This window comes from Myotis myotis, unplaced genomic scaffold (assembly GCF_014108235.1).
Source record: "Myotis myotis isolate mMyoMyo1 unplaced genomic scaffold, mMyoMyo1.p scaffold_m19_p_10, whole genome shotgun sequence".
In the NCBI taxonomy this organism is placed as follows: domain Eukaryota; kingdom Metazoa; phylum Chordata; class Mammalia; order Chiroptera; family Vespertilionidae; genus Myotis; species Myotis myotis.
The window spans coordinates 26123594-26138935 of record NW_023416314.1 but is presented as its reverse complement, the minus strand read 5'-3'; the positions used below and the strand labels follow the sequence as shown (position 1 = coordinate 26138935).

Sequence of the window (15342 nt, the reverse complement as noted above, 5' to 3'; positions counted from 1 at the left end):
GCTTCAGCTATAGAGCAATACTATTAGGTCCTAATTTCTCTTTCAGATTCACTCTTTTCTGCAGTGAAGAACTTTACAGAAATTGCTTCTAAGTTCAGCGAGAGACTGCAAGACTTGGATAAAAACAAGTATGTTCCACATATACAAGTTTGGTGTTGAAATATCTTTTGCAAGTTTTTGCTGCTTCTGTCCCTTCACTCTAAGCATATAGGCTGCCATGTGTCTCAAAGAAAGAACCACTTTTGACATCCTGAGTGGCAACGGTGCTGCTGAGAAATGCTGGTGCCTCCTTCACTGCCAACTCATTAGTGCAACATCCCCAGCTGACCATTGAAGGGCCTCCACCGTGTGACCAAAGCCCTCTCCAGCTTTCTCTTGTGCTTTCAGTTTCTCTCCATCATACCTCATCCTGAACACACTTTCTTTCTCCTTCTCCTTAAAGTCATTATCTCTGCAAAGAGTTATTTTCTTCCATTTCCACCTGGGAAAATTCTATTTATCTGGAATAACAAATGTTGTAAAGCCATTATTTTAGGATTAATTCTGTATAAAGTCACAAAAATAAAATGTAATTTGAACATATTTTTAAGATGGGAAATAAATAATGTGAAAGCACTAAGGAATCTTGAGTATTTCTATTTGTTTTATTTGCTCTAAATGATACTTTAGGTACAGTTTGTTTCTCTATGTTATATTTATAAAGTCTGAACAGTGAGAGCAGTGCAGTGCAGGTCATAATAGCAAATGCTGGCTAAAATAAATTAAACTGGATGTTGAGTTTTTCAACTAAAACTAAAATCTGAGGAGACACTCCTTTAATCCTGCTTTTCTTGAATCAATTTCTCGACCCATCAAAGGATACAGTGTTGACTCCTTGGTACCTTCATGCTCACATAGTATTCAGCCTGAAGACCTGTCATTCTCCCGTCTCCTTGGGAGGCCAGCTGCTTCAGGAGTGAAAGGTCCCGTTCACAGAACTCTGCTGTTCTGGGTTACTTCACATTGAATCTCTCTGTAAAAGAAATATTCGCTGGTTTTCAGTGGTGACCACAAGATCAGAGAGAGAGAGAGAGAGAGAGAGAGAGAGAGAGAGAGAGAGAGAGAGAGAGAGGTGTGTGTGTATTGAAATTACATCCATGAGTAGATTAATAAGATAACAAGATGAAAAAAGTCTTGCCTATGCCCTAGCCAGTTTGGCTCAGTGAATAGAACATCAGCCCATGGACTGAAAGATCCTGGGTTCAATTTCGGTCAAGGGCCCATATCTCAGTTGCAGGCTCGATCCCAGCCTTGGTCGGGATGCATGTGTCTCTCTCACATTGATGTTTCGTTTTCTCTGTCTCTCCCCCTCCACTCTCTCTATTAAATCAATGGGAAAATATCCCCAGTGGAGAATTAACAACAACAGGAAGTCTGCCTGATTGATTACCTGGGTTAATCAATTAATTATTTCAACATAATTAAAAGTTACTGTCATTTTTTCCATTGGCACACATAACTGTTTCTGTGGTTTTATAAGCCTCACCAAAATAGTATTTTATAAACTTTTAAAAATGTAACTACATTATTGTTCTTACTGGGAAGTATAGGAATTTAAAATACATTAGCATTTTCAGTTTTGTTCTAAAGTTTTTGTTTGCAAGGTAGTGCACTCATTTTCATGATGTTATAACTGTATTCATTTCCCTTTTAGCCTAATGTTATTGAGAATTATGAATGACCAACTGATGTTTCTGGAACGAGCATTTATTGATCCTTTAGGGCTACCAGACAGGCCATTCTATAGGTAAGGGGGGGGGGGGGAATGACACATTAAAATTCCATTTCTTTTTTTTGCACTGTAAAAAAATTATCATTTTTTGCAAACAAATAGAAAAGGTTAAAATACTATATGCAGCATATGACTATACTGTTTCTTCTTCATATGATATAAATGATCAGTATGTATGTTTCTTTTTAGTGTCTTGTTTCTGATTATATTAGTAAAAGAATATATGTTCATTATAAGAAACTTAGGAGACCCAGAAAGTCCCAAGGAGAAAATAAAAATCTCCCCTTTTCCATCAGTCAGACATAAAATTGTATTTATATCTTTTAGCCCTTCTCTCATTTTAAATATATTTGTGCTTATGTATATACATAAGACATAATGAATATATACAGGGTTGGGCAAAGCAGTTTTATAGTTGTAATGCAAATAAATAATACAATCATAAATAATAATATAATAATAAACTGTGTTTCATGTACTCACAACTGTAAAGATACTTATGCTCATCCCTGTATTTATAATTAAATATATACAATATATAACAATATTATTGTTATAAAAAACAATAATTGTTATAAAAACAATAATTATTGTATAAAAACAATAATTTACTCTTATTGTATTAATATATACAACATATAACAATAATTTACTCAAATATTTATTCTAATATTGACATCATGTTTTGTTTATTTTTTCTTTCTAATTTTGAGAGATGTAATTATTTCTGTCCCCAGGTTGGTCTTACTAAGTATTGCAGAATGAATTATTGACAATTATAAATGGCCCAAACTTTCTGTAGGTATTATCAAAGGATTGGAATTGGCAGTAAGGCATTATCCAAACAGGGTGACTGGCTCCCTGGTGGGATGATTATGCAGGAGGCAGAACTGGTTTTTTTGTTTGTTTTTTTATTGATTTCAGAGAAGAAAGGAGAGGGAGAGAAAGCCAGAAACATCACTAACGAGAGAAAATCATTGATTGGCTGCTTCCTACACGCCCCACACTGGGGATCGGATCAAGCCTGCACCCTGGGCATGTGCCCTGAACGGGACTTGAACCGTGACCTCCTGGTTCATAGGTCGATGCCCAACCACTGAGATATGCTGGCTGGACAAGGCAGAACTGTTTTTAATGATTCCTCATGCTTTTAGCTAGGCATTCTAACATGTTTGCCTGGCTTCTTTTTTAAAGAAGAGGAAAAGCAAAATAGTAACTTGGCTGCTAACAAATAGGACTTTGATAATCAGAGTTTTGCTACATTTCAGGGGATAGAGTGGAATGATTGTGCCTCTTTTCTTCTTTACTTAAAAAAATTGATTTCAGAGAGAAAGGGGGGAGAGAGAGAGAGAGAGAGAGAGAGAGAGAGAGAGAGAGAGAGAGAGAGAGAGAGAGAGAGGAACATCAATGATGGTAGAGAATCATTGATTGGCTGCCACTTGCATGCCCATCAGTGAGGATCCAGCCCGAAACGTGGGCATATGCCCTGATCTGGAATTAAACTTTGACCTCCAGTTTCAGAGTCAACTCTCAACCACTGAGCCATGCCGGCGGCTCTTTACTTTTTATCTTGGAACTTGTTCTTCCCGGCCAGGGCTACTATAGAAACTGACATAACTCTCAACAAAACATCTCTCCTCTTGCCTAGATCTGGTTGAAGATTACAGAACTGTTTTTAAAGATTCCTCATGCTTTAAGCTGAGGAATGTCTAACATGTTTGCATGGCTTCATTTTAAAGAGAAGGAAAACAAAATAGTAAGTTGCTTGGTCACAAATAGGATTTTAATAATAGTTTTGCTGCACTTCAGAGGATAGAATGGAATGGTAAAAAGTCAGCACTTTTTTGCCATGTGCCTTGAGACTGATCACCTAGTCTCCCGGGCCTCAATTTCCCCTTCTTTGAAGTGCTAATATTATCTTTTCTCGAGTTTATTTTTAAGCATTGTAAAATTATAGATAAATTATTTCAGGTGTGGCCCATAGTAGGTGACAAGCTGTTTTTGCTATCGTTGTTATTTTTGTTGCTCAGAAACACTTTGTCTTTCTAAAGTTAAATTAGCTAATTAGCCGAAACTGGTTTGGCTCAGTGGATAGAGCGTCGGCCTGTGGACTGAAGGGTCCCGGGTTCGATTCCGGTCAGGGGCATGTACCTGGGTTGCGGGCACATCTCCAGTGGGAGATGTGCAGGAGGCAGCTGGTCGATGTTTCTCTCTCATCGATGTTTCTCTCTATCTCTCTCCCTTCCTCTCTGTAAAACATCAATAAAATAAAATAAAATAAAAATTAGCTAATTAATGCACAGTCATTCCAAAGACTAGTCTTTGGAGGTGGTTGAACTTGGAAGTTGAGACGTGGCTTACTGAAATCATAAAATTAGAATTATGCGATCCAGGAATTGTAGCGTGCTCCTGTTTTCCCTTGAATATGTCACTGGGCAACTAACAGATGGGAAACCATTTTTTATCAACAGGCATGTCATCTTTGCACCAAGCAGCCACAATAAGTACGCAGGAGAGTCATTCCCAGGGATTTATGATGCTCTGTTTGATATCGAAAGCAAAGTGGATCCTTCCAAGGCCTGGGGAGAAGTGAAGAGACAGATTTCTGTCGCAGCCTTCACGGTGCAGGCTGCAGCCGGGACTCTGAGGGAAGTAGCCTAACGCCCTGCTGTGGAGAACCCATATTGAATTAGTATCTGTCACTCAGAAAGAATCCTCATGGGTGTATTGACAAACTAAAAATTAAAGTTGTGTGTATCTTAGTATTTGTTTTCTTCTTCCTATGGATCAAAACAGAGAGATAGATGGTTTTTATTTTCTAATTACAATAGGTTATCCTGGAGTAGAAGTATGTGTTAAAACAATGGTTCTCAACCTTGGCTGCACATTAGAATAACCTGGGAATCTTTTTAAAATCCTGATTTCTGGGCCTCATCCTCCAGAAATTCTGTTTCTTTGTTATGGGGTGAGGCCACAACATTAGTAACAAAGAAACAATTTCCGGAGGATGTGGCCCAGAAATCAGGATTTTAAAAAGATTCCCAGGTGATTCTAATGTGGAGCCAAGGTTGAGAACCACTGTGTTAAAACGAAGGAGAACAGCCTAATATGTCAAGACTTATGTGGAATTATCAGGGAATCAAGTCTAATTCAGCACTTTCAAACCTACTCCTGGCATTGCACACAAAGATAGCATCAGTTTGGCCCTGGCCAGTAAGCTCAATGGTTAGAGCTTTGGCCTGAGCAATGAAGGGTCTCGGGTTTGATTCACTCTCAAAGGCTCATACCTGGGTTTCAGGTTCTATCCCAGGCCCTGGCCCAGGTGTGTGCAGGAGGCAACCAATTGATGTGCCATTCTCAGATCAATCTCTCTTTCTCTCTCTCCCTCTCACTTTCTTCTCCCTCACTACCTTCCACTCTCTCTAAAAGTCAATGGAAAAATATCCTCGGGAAAGAAAGAAAAAGAAAGAGAGAAAGAAAGAGAGAAAGAGAGGAAGGGAGAAACATGTTTGTGTAAGAGCACACGGGAAAATTCATAGGGCTGCTCCAGGTCAGAGGCCGTAAGCCCTGCCTGGTCGCCAAGGTTGAGAGGATAGACAACATGTGTGGTGAAAAATAATAAAGAAAATAACATTTGTAACCCTATCAACTGAATAACTATATGAACAAAAGGAACATTACCAATACCCTTGGTCCCCACCATATGCTGCTGCCTGGTGTGCCTTCCTCTCCTGGCAGAGATACCCACTTTCTTGAATTTTGTTGCTGTTTCCCGTTATTTATAATTTTACCATGCATGGCTAGATCATGTATGTGATTTTGGCTTTGTGTATTTTTTGAGCTTTTGTAATAAATAAAATTATACCACGTGCATTAGTCTAGGACTTGAGTTTTTTCACTGACCTTGGAAGGCTGGCAAATGCATTAATGTGGCTGTAGTTCACTAAATTTTACTGACACAGAGCATATACTTGCATGAATATTACATTGATGAGCCAAGGTTCAGGCGAGACACAGAAACATCAATAGGGAAAGTGACCCTAAAGAATGATTGATCATAACAACACTGCAGCAACGAGGTACTGTCTAGTGAAAGGGAAAGAGAGCTCCAAGGCAAGAGAATAGCAGATACAAGGAGTGGTCACTATCCCTAGGTCTGAGATGGAGCTGCCAATGAAGTCTTGCCCCACCCTGGTCCTCCCAATTATTAGAGAAGTACTCTGGAGCTGCACTAGCAGAACTTGCTATAAATCTACCCCAGAACCCCCCAGAAACCGGACTCTAGACCACGGTGGGAGCTGTTGACAGAGAAGTGTCTTTCAGAGACACTTGACAACAATACCAGCCAAGGGCAGCATTGGAAGAAGATGATCCTGCTGCTGGTTTTGCTGGCCACTGGGAACTGCAAGTACCAGGCAAGCGCTGTAGCAACAGCTTTACTACAGGAAGGGCATGCTGGTGAAGCCATGTCCACGGCAGGGCCCGATGCTGGAGAAATCTTCCCTAGGACTACTTGAAATTGTTCTGCCAGCTAAGGATTTCAAAACAAGGTGTCCCTCATATGGACGGGTGGGTTGTTTAAATTTGCTTTGTGTAGTTAGGTAGTCACATGCAGATATTGCACACTTGAAATGTGAGTAGTGTGCATTGAACTGCTTTGTAAAGGGAAAATGCTTGAATTGTGTCAACAACTAAAAATAAAGAAAGTAAAATATCTCATTAATATTTTCAATAGTAATTACATGCTGAAATGATACTGTATGGGGTTAAATATATTAATAAAATTTATTTTAAATGTTGTCAATCGGTTTATTTATGTGGCCACTGGAAAACTTAAAAATACATGTGGCACTCAGAATATATTTCTGTAAAATTTTTTACTATTTATATATTTTAATGAATTAAGCTAAGTTTTTTTTATTTAATTTTGTAATTAAATCTGGTGTATCTCCCCAATTATTTTCTGTTTGCCTCATCTTCCTTGTCTTATTATACAATAAGTTTCCCTGGGGAGAGGCCTCAGTTATCTTATTTTGGTTCACCCCAGTTGCTTGGAAAGGTGCTAAGGTGAAAACATGTATTTCCTATAAATTGGTTGATTGTGTTAAATAAACTGGGAATACAGGTAGTGGAATGCAGTTCTTTATATATTTTTAAAATCTTTAGTTTGCAGATATAGTTTTTAAAAGCCTGATTTCAAACTTACTGATTCACAGCTCATAGTTATGTGTAAATCAAAATCTCTGACAAGGTCTGGCTGGTGTTACTCAGTTATTGAGAGTCAACCTATGAACCAGGCGGCCACACTTAGATTCCAGGTCAGTGCACATGCCAGGGTTGTAGGCTCTGTCCCCAGTGTGGGGAAGAGGGTGACTGGAGGCAGCCAATCAATGATTCTCTCTCATTGTTGATATTTATATCTCTCTCCTCCTCTCCATTCTTTTCTGAAATCAATAAAAATATATTTCAAAAAATATGTGATAAGCCTAGGCTGGTTTTTCTCATTGGTTAGATCCTCTGTCTATGGACTGAAGGGTCATAGGTTCAATTTCTGACAAAGGCATATGCCGTGGTTACAGACTCAACCTCCAGAGCCATTCCAGGAGTGTACAGGAGGCAACCAATTGATGTGTCTCTCTCACATCCATGTTACTCTCTTTCTGTCTTTCCCCCTCCCTTCTGCTCTCAGTTAGAAATCAACGGGAAAAATACCCTCAGTTGAGGATTAATGAAAAATCTCTCACAAACAAACAAACAAAAGAGAGAGAGAAAAGACGATGTTGAAACACAAATAAGAAAACCTTAGTTTGCTTTTAAACAGATTTCAGTACTGCATTTATTTTATTTTTAAAGGTATAATTTGTTACATGGTGCTGTATCTCATTATAATTTGTCTTTAGGCTTTAGAAATATGAAAGGGAACCAGGTCTCCAAGAATCAAAACAAGAAAAAGAAAATTAATCTTTGCATTTAAAAGGGGGGGATATAATGCAAGGAACTGGTTGTACTGGTGAAGCCAATGTTTAAAAGCCAAACAAGACACAGTGAGAAAATCAGACATTGGCATCAGCAGGGAGACACTACCACCCTAAACCATGGAATAAGGACATTAAGGTTTGACCAGCCCTCAGGGCCAAAATCATGGAGGGATGCTGGTACCTTGAAGATGGTGCTCCAGGTAGAGACAGGGTGGAGAAATACAGTGCTTCTCCCTTCCTCTCACCCTCTAATGTCCTTCCAGTGTCCGCTAGAAACCACTCTGTGAAAGGCGTGGGAGTCTCAGCCTGTGCTGTCGGGCTACCTGTGATAGGGAGCAAGGATGTGAGGAAAAGGCTGAGCACATACAAGTCCCAGCCTGGCACAGTCCATCCTTGTTGGCACAGCATTTGTTCTCCTATGTGGTTCCCATGAAACTGCATGGGTTAAAGGAAAAACAATGATGGAAGTATATTTTGGGAATATTTTTAATTGAGTAAAATTAAGGATGCATCCAAACAAAATTTTGAGTTACAATTAAAGCAATGCTTAGGGAAAAATGTGGGCTACTGAATGAATATATTATAAAAGAAGAAAACCCTATCTCAAGGAGGTAAAGAATTAAGCAAATTTGCCTGGCCAGCATGGCTCGTGGTTGAGTGTTGACCTATGAACCAGAAGGTCACAGTTGGACTCCAGGTCAGGGCACTTGTCTGGGTTGCAGGCTGTGTGGGATGTGCAGGAGGCAGCCAATCAATGATTTTCTCCATTATTTCTCTCTCTCTCTCTCTCTCTCCCTTCCTCTCTGAAATCAAAAAAAAAAAAAGAAGAAAAGAAAAGCAAATTCGTGTCAAATAAATTAAAAATAAAATTATAATAATAATCACAGAAAATACTGAAATTAAAAAAAATAAAAAAATAAAATCAGCAACATCAAAAATTGGGTCTTTGTATAAATCAATTAAATTGCTAAACATCAGAGAAAAAGGAGCTGTTCAAATCAAGAACATAAGACCAATAATAAGAAGGCAAACATTAATGAGGTAATATGAGGATTTTATGAACAATATGGTGCCTATGCAATTGAAATTTTAGATGATTATGAATACATTCTTTGAAAAACTTATCTTACAAAAGCTATCGCTACATTGGATTTTGTGATATATATATATTCCTTTTTGTTGAAAGTATTACATATGTCCCCTTTCCCCCTGTTGTCCTCCTCCAGCCTGCACCTGCGCCCCAGCCCTGGCCTTCACTCCCACATATTGCCTGTGTCCATTGGTTATGCTTATATGCATCCAAGTTCTTTGGTTGATCTCTTCCCCCCGCAACTACCCCCTCACCCTTGCCTAACCTCCTCAGCCTTCCCTGTTAGGTTTGATGGTCTGTACCATGCTTCTGTGTCTCTAGACCTATTTTTGTTAATCTGTTTATGTTGTTCATTATAGTCCACAAATGAGTGAGATCATGTGATACTGATCTTTCTCTGACTGGCTTATTTCCTTTAGCATAATGCTCTCCAGGTTCATCCATGCTGTTGCAGATGGTAAGAGTGCTTTCTATTGTAAGCAGCACATAGTATTCCATTATGTAGATGTACCATGGTTTTCTAACCCACGCATCTGCTGCTGGGAACTTAGGCTGTTTCCAATTCTTAGCTATTGGAAATTGTGCTGCTATGAACATAGTGGTGCTTATGTTCTTTCTGATTGGTGTTTCATGTTCCTTGGGATATATTCCTAAGAGTGGGATTACTGGAGTTTCTTCAAACAAATTAAAAATTGAACTCCCATTTGAACCAGGAAAACCTCTGAAATATTGTAAGTGGAATCCCAAGTACGCTAATGAGCAGTACGTGCATCGCAGCACTATTGGGAAATATGCTAGGGGTTACTGTCCTCTGAAGAGATATAGCATCTGAAGAGGCAGTAACATATTTCCCAGAAAAATGTTCACCTGAAACCTAGTTCTGATAGAGGTTAAAGCTGCTGCCTTCAGGCTGCTGCTACCAGCATGATGAGAACGCCAAGTTGATAACTGGCTTAGGGCTGGGTCTGTTCTGGATGTTCCAGTCAGCATGGCTCCTATTAGCTGAACATCAGATGACCAGGTGAGCCTGATGGGGGCTGCTTTTCATAACTGGCTGTTCACATCTCTCTCTAGATGCCCAAAGAGTCCTGAAAGCAATTTGGTAACTTGTTCACCTTCTGCTAGAAACACTCACCAACTCTTCCCTCTAATCACACTGATGTCAACTAGAATTCATCAGTGGTTGCTAATAGCAAAGTCAGGAGGCTCTGCTCAGCATGTGGAGGTGCCAAACTGTGAAAGGAGCCTTGCACTGGTCATGTTAAATCCTTGTTGTAGGTCAAATGGCTGTGTTGCTGCTTCTGCCCAGGGTTCTCACAGCATCCCCACTCTGTCCCCACCCTGCCATGGGAAGCAACTGAAGGTCCCTTTTTAGTGAACTGAAATCTAAGGGACACTCTAAGCATACATTACAGAGCATTAGTGTTCTTTTGAAAACAGCTTTTGGTCCTTCTGATTTAATTTCCAAAGTGTCTGATATTTGAAATACTAGTATTTTCTTTTTTTTGCCTAACAAATAATACCTTTTTTTCATGAGCCTATTAGCTTTTCATTTTTTACATTTTTATCTTTACATGTTGTTGTAGTTACTATGCTACCTAGAAAAACTTAGTTAGGATGGCTTACTGTCTGTATTTATTATTTGAAGAAGGAATAAGATTGCAGGGCCCAGGTTTTAGAATTTTAAAATGCTATGTGACACAATCACAAATCCAGGAATTAATATTGCAAGGGAAGGTTGGACAAGTCCCTGTAAGGGACAGCACCGTGTAATAGACTGCCCACATAATACTTGATATGGTCTAAAAAATGAGAACAGTAGACATTTCATTCTCTATACCTTATGTAAATGACTTGCAACCTATTGAGAAATGTTTGAGGCATTTCCCAAAATTATCTTATTAAATGTCTTCATATACACATGTACATGTACCTTTTTTAAAAATAATATATTTTATTGATTTTTTAGAGAGAGGAAGGGAGAGAGATAGACAGTTGGAAACATTGATGAGAGAAATATTGATCAGCTGCTTCTTGCACAACCCCTACTGGGAATGTGCCTGCAACCAAGGTACATGCCCTTGACCTGAACCAAACCTGGGATCCTTTAGTCCCCAGTACAACACTCTATCCACTGAGCCAAACTGATTAGGGCCATGTATCTTAATAGGATATGCACTATTCCCTTTCTTTTCCTTGTACTCCTCAGGAAAGAGTGCCTGAAGTGCCATTGCTGATCAATGAACCTTGGGTTAATTTACATTTCTATAAACTGATTAAGAGGGCAGCTACTTCAACTCTTTCTAGGATATGTGGGCTTTGATGACTTTTATTATTTGTTTTTCAATAGTTTTTAAAAAGCTTATTTATTTATTTATTTATTTATTTATTTATTTATTTAAAAACATGGAACGCCTCACGAATTTGCATGTCATCCTTGCGCAGGGGCCATGCTCATCTTCTCTGTATTGTTCCCATTTCAGTATATGTGCTGCCAAAAGGAGCACAAGGTGAGTTTTATTTAGATTTTTAATTTTTATGTTTCTTGCAAGGTTAGATTACCTTCATAAAATCGAGCTAAATTCTAAAAGATTTGATCATTTAGGGAAACAACTTACATGGCCAGGGCATCACTGATTTCATAACTTGTGATAGGTGGCAACAAAATACAAATAACATGGCACCTCTGTTAAAAATGATTTTCTACAGCATCTATAAGATGGTGACTACAGTTAATAACACTGTATTCCATATTTGAAAGTTTCCTGAATCTCATCACAAAACACATTTACATTCTTTTAGGCTGTTAGCCCCCAGGGTTGTTTTCTATAAATTCTAAGCTTAATCCTATTACTCATGTAATCCACTTAATTTGGCAGGTGGGTGTGGCCTTAGGGGAGTATAAAAGACCCATGTTTCCAGAGGCCATCTCCCTTCTCCAGGGGAGACTGACAGAAGTGGGACCTGCCAGTTGAGGGCAGAGAGTTCCTAATGACCCTGATATTGTCAGAACTTCCAGAGGTGAGATCACTCATCTTAAACTCTGATGAGTATGGAATTTAAAGTAAATACCTTCATGTCTATTTTCTCTTATACAAGTACTTTTAATTTACCTGTTGGCCTGCTTGGATATACTTCAAGCAAACAAGTAGATTTCTTAGTTAATAGAAATGATATCAATTTTTAAAGTATCTGAGATTAGAGAATTTGTAATATATTGATATTTGCTATAATACACTGAGTGGCCAGATTATTATGGCCCTCTGACGTTCGTAGGCAAATTAGCAATAATTTCCCACTCAAGTTGATAGAGGGCCAGATCATTATAAACATCTGAATAGCACAACATACCTAAATATCATTGCTGATCAAGTTCATCCTATCATGTTGGTGGCATATCCCAATGGAGTTGGCTTTTTCCAATAAGACAATGCGCCATGCCACGGTGCTCATATTGTGCAGGAGTGGATTCAAGAACAAGAAGGAGACTTTACCTGGCTTAGGTGTCCCCCACAGTCACCAGATCTCAATCCAATTGAGCCATCAGGCATCTGGTTCCACAACCATCGAATCTCCCAGAACTGGACAGTGCTATTCATCAGGCATGGTGTCAGATTCCTCGCATCACTTTTCAGCATCTCGTGGAGTCAATGCCAAGAAGAATCGGCAGAGTATTGAAGGTGAAAGTATTGCTGGAGTGGTCATAATAATCTGGCCCGTCATAATAATAATCTGGCCACTCAGTGTAGATTACTTGATTATTTTTATTTTATTACCATTTGCTACTGGAATTTCATTTCGGTCTTAAAAGAGATTTCTTTATTTTTTTGTGAAGTTATGGAAATCTAAAACTACCTATAATGTTCAACACAATGTATAAATATAAGTCTTCATACATATTAACCTGCAAAGTATGTGTACAATTCATTAGAAAAGCCTTGTTCAGGTCCTATTTGCTCTTTCCTTAAAACCTAAAATTTCCAGGTTCCATTTGGAACTTTGAAATAGATCTGAACAACTGTAGGGCTTCCCAGGAAGTGGAGATGGATACAATGGGAGATTTTATCAGAAATAAAGATGACCCAGTCATGCTTCCATTAATTGCATCTCTGGATTTTCTAGTGTAGAGATAATACCCCATGTTGTTGTTGTTTTCTCCTGTGTGTGGTTTTTTTTTTTTTTTCAATTGATTGCAGAGAGATTTAAGAGGGGAAAGAAATGAGGTATTTTTTGTTGTCACTTTCATTATTTCTCTTTTATATATGAGGAAACTAAGGATTAGTGTAGTTTGCTTTGGTAAGCCTTAGATCACATCATTCTTCCTTTTAGGCCTGGTCAAATAAGTGAATCGATACCCGTCCCCTGGGAACTGACTTTTCAGGCCATTTCACTGTGGACATTCCCTTTTGCTGAGACCATACTTTACTTGGTGAGCACAGATTCCCTTTTTCCTCCCCTCCGGACCTGCAAGAGAGTTCTCCACCCAGAAAAAGCCCACCAAAAGTCCTTTAAAAACTGCCAACTACTGTCATTGGGTGCTGGAGCCATCCAGAGTAAGCCACATGGTGTGCGGATGATTCTATAAATTCATAATCTCTCACCATTCTGGCCTCCTGAGTTCCTCCAGCAACTGCCCCCTGCAACTGCCCCCTAACCCCCTGCCTAACCTCCTCAGCCTTCCCTCTTAGGTTTGATGGTCTGTTCCATGCTTCTGTGTCTCTAGACCTATTTCTGTTAATCTGTTTATGTTGTTCATTATAGTCCACAAATGAGTGAGATCATGTGATACTGATCTTTCTCTGACTGGCTGATTTCTCTTAGCATAATGCTCCCCAGGTTCATCCATGCTGTTGCAGATGGTAAGAGTTGTTTCTATTGTAAGCTGCATAGTATTCCATTATGTAGATGTACCATGGTTTTCTAATCCACTCTGCTGCTGCTGGGAATTTAGGCTGTTTCCAATTCTTAGCTATTGTAAATTGTGCTGCTATGAACATAGTGGTGCTTATGTTCTTTTTGATTGGTGTTTCATGTTTCTTGGGATATATTCCTAAGAGTGGGATTACTGGAGTTTCTTCAAACAAATTAAAAATTGAACTCCATTTGACCCAGGAAAACCTCTGAAATATTGTAAGTGGAATCCCAAGTACACTAATGAGCAGTACGTGCATCGCAGCACTATTGGGAAATATGCTAGGGGTTACTGTCCTCTGAAGAGATATAGCATCTGAAGAGGCGGTAACATATTTCCCAGAAAAATGTTCACCTGAAACCTAGTTCGGACAGAGCTTGAAGCTGCTGCCTTCAGGCTGCTGCTACCAGCATGATGAGAACGCCAAGTTGATAACTGGCTTAGGGCTGGGTCTGTTCTGGCTCCTCCAGTCAGGAGTGACTCATATCAGCTGAACATCAGATGATCAGGTGAGCCTGATGGGGGCTGCTTTGCATAACTGGCTGTTCACATCTCTCTCTAGATGCCCAAAGAGTCCTGAATGCAATTTGGTAACTTGTTCACCTTCTGCTAGAAACACTCACCAACTCTTCCCTCTAATCACACTGATGTCAACTAGAATTCATCAGTGGTTGCTAATAGCAAAGTCAGGCAGCTCTACTTAGGATGTGGAGGTGCCAAACTGTGAAAGGAGCCTTGCACTGGTCATGTTAAATCCTTGTTGTAGGTCAAATGGCTGTGTTGCTGCTTCTGCCCTGGGTTCTCACAGCATCCCCACTCTGTCCCCACCCTGCCATGGGAAGCAACTGAAGGTCTTTTTTTGGTGAACTGAAATCTAAGGGAAAGTTTTAGCATTACATTACAGAGCATTAGTGTTCTTTTGAAAACAGCTTTTGGTCCTTCTGTTTTTAATTTCCAAAGTGTCTGATATTTGAAATACTAATATTTATTTTTTGGCCTAACAAATAATACCTTTTTTCAAGAGCCTATTAGCTTTTCACTTTTTACATTTTTATCTTTACATGTTGTTGTAGTTACTATGCTACCTAGAAAAACTTAGGATGGCTTACTGTCTGCATTTATTATTTGAAGAAGGAATAAGATTACAGGGCCCAGGTTATAGAATTTTAAAATGCTATGTGAAACAATCACAAATCCAGGAATTAATATTGCAAGGGAAGGTTGGACAAGTCCCTGTAAGGAACAGCACCATGTAATAGACAGTCTACATAATACTTGATATGGTCTAAAAAATGAGAACAGTAGACATTTTATTCTCTATACCTTATGTAAATGACTTGCAACCTATTCAGAAATGTTTGAGTTATTTCCCAAAATTAACTTATTAAATGTCCTCATATACACATTTACATGTATCTCTTTTAAAAATATATATTTTATTGATTTTTTTACAGAGAGGAAGGGAGAGGGATAGAGTTGGAAACATTGATCAGTTGCCTCCTGCACAACCCCTACTGGGAATGTGCCTGCAACCAAGGTACATGCCCTTGACCTGAATTGGACCTGGGATCCTTTAGTCCCCAGGCCAACA

At 39.0% G+C, this 15342-nt stretch overlaps 1 protein-coding gene and 1 non-coding gene across 2 annotated transcripts in view; one reads left to right on the top strand and one right to left on the bottom strand.

The window, feature by feature from the left end:
* Nucleotides 1-4533, top strand: part of FOLH1B (folate hydrolase 1B) — a 46233-nt gene extending 41700 nt beyond the window's left edge. The window contains 3 exon segments of the mRNA XM_036324719.1: nt 47-128; nt 1694-1786; nt 4243-4533. Coding sequence (XP_036180612.1) covers nt 47-128; nt 1694-1786; nt 4243-4432 — 365 coding nt within the window. The 3' untranslated portion in view covers nt 4433-4533.
* A 6706-nt stretch (nt 4534-11239) lies between these two features.
* LOC118665646 lies at nt 11240-11346 on the bottom strand. Its single transcript, XR_004970723.1, has one exon. It is a non-coding gene; the product is annotated as a U6 spliceosomal RNA (small nuclear RNA).
* Nucleotides 11347-15342: the final 3996 nt, after the last annotated feature.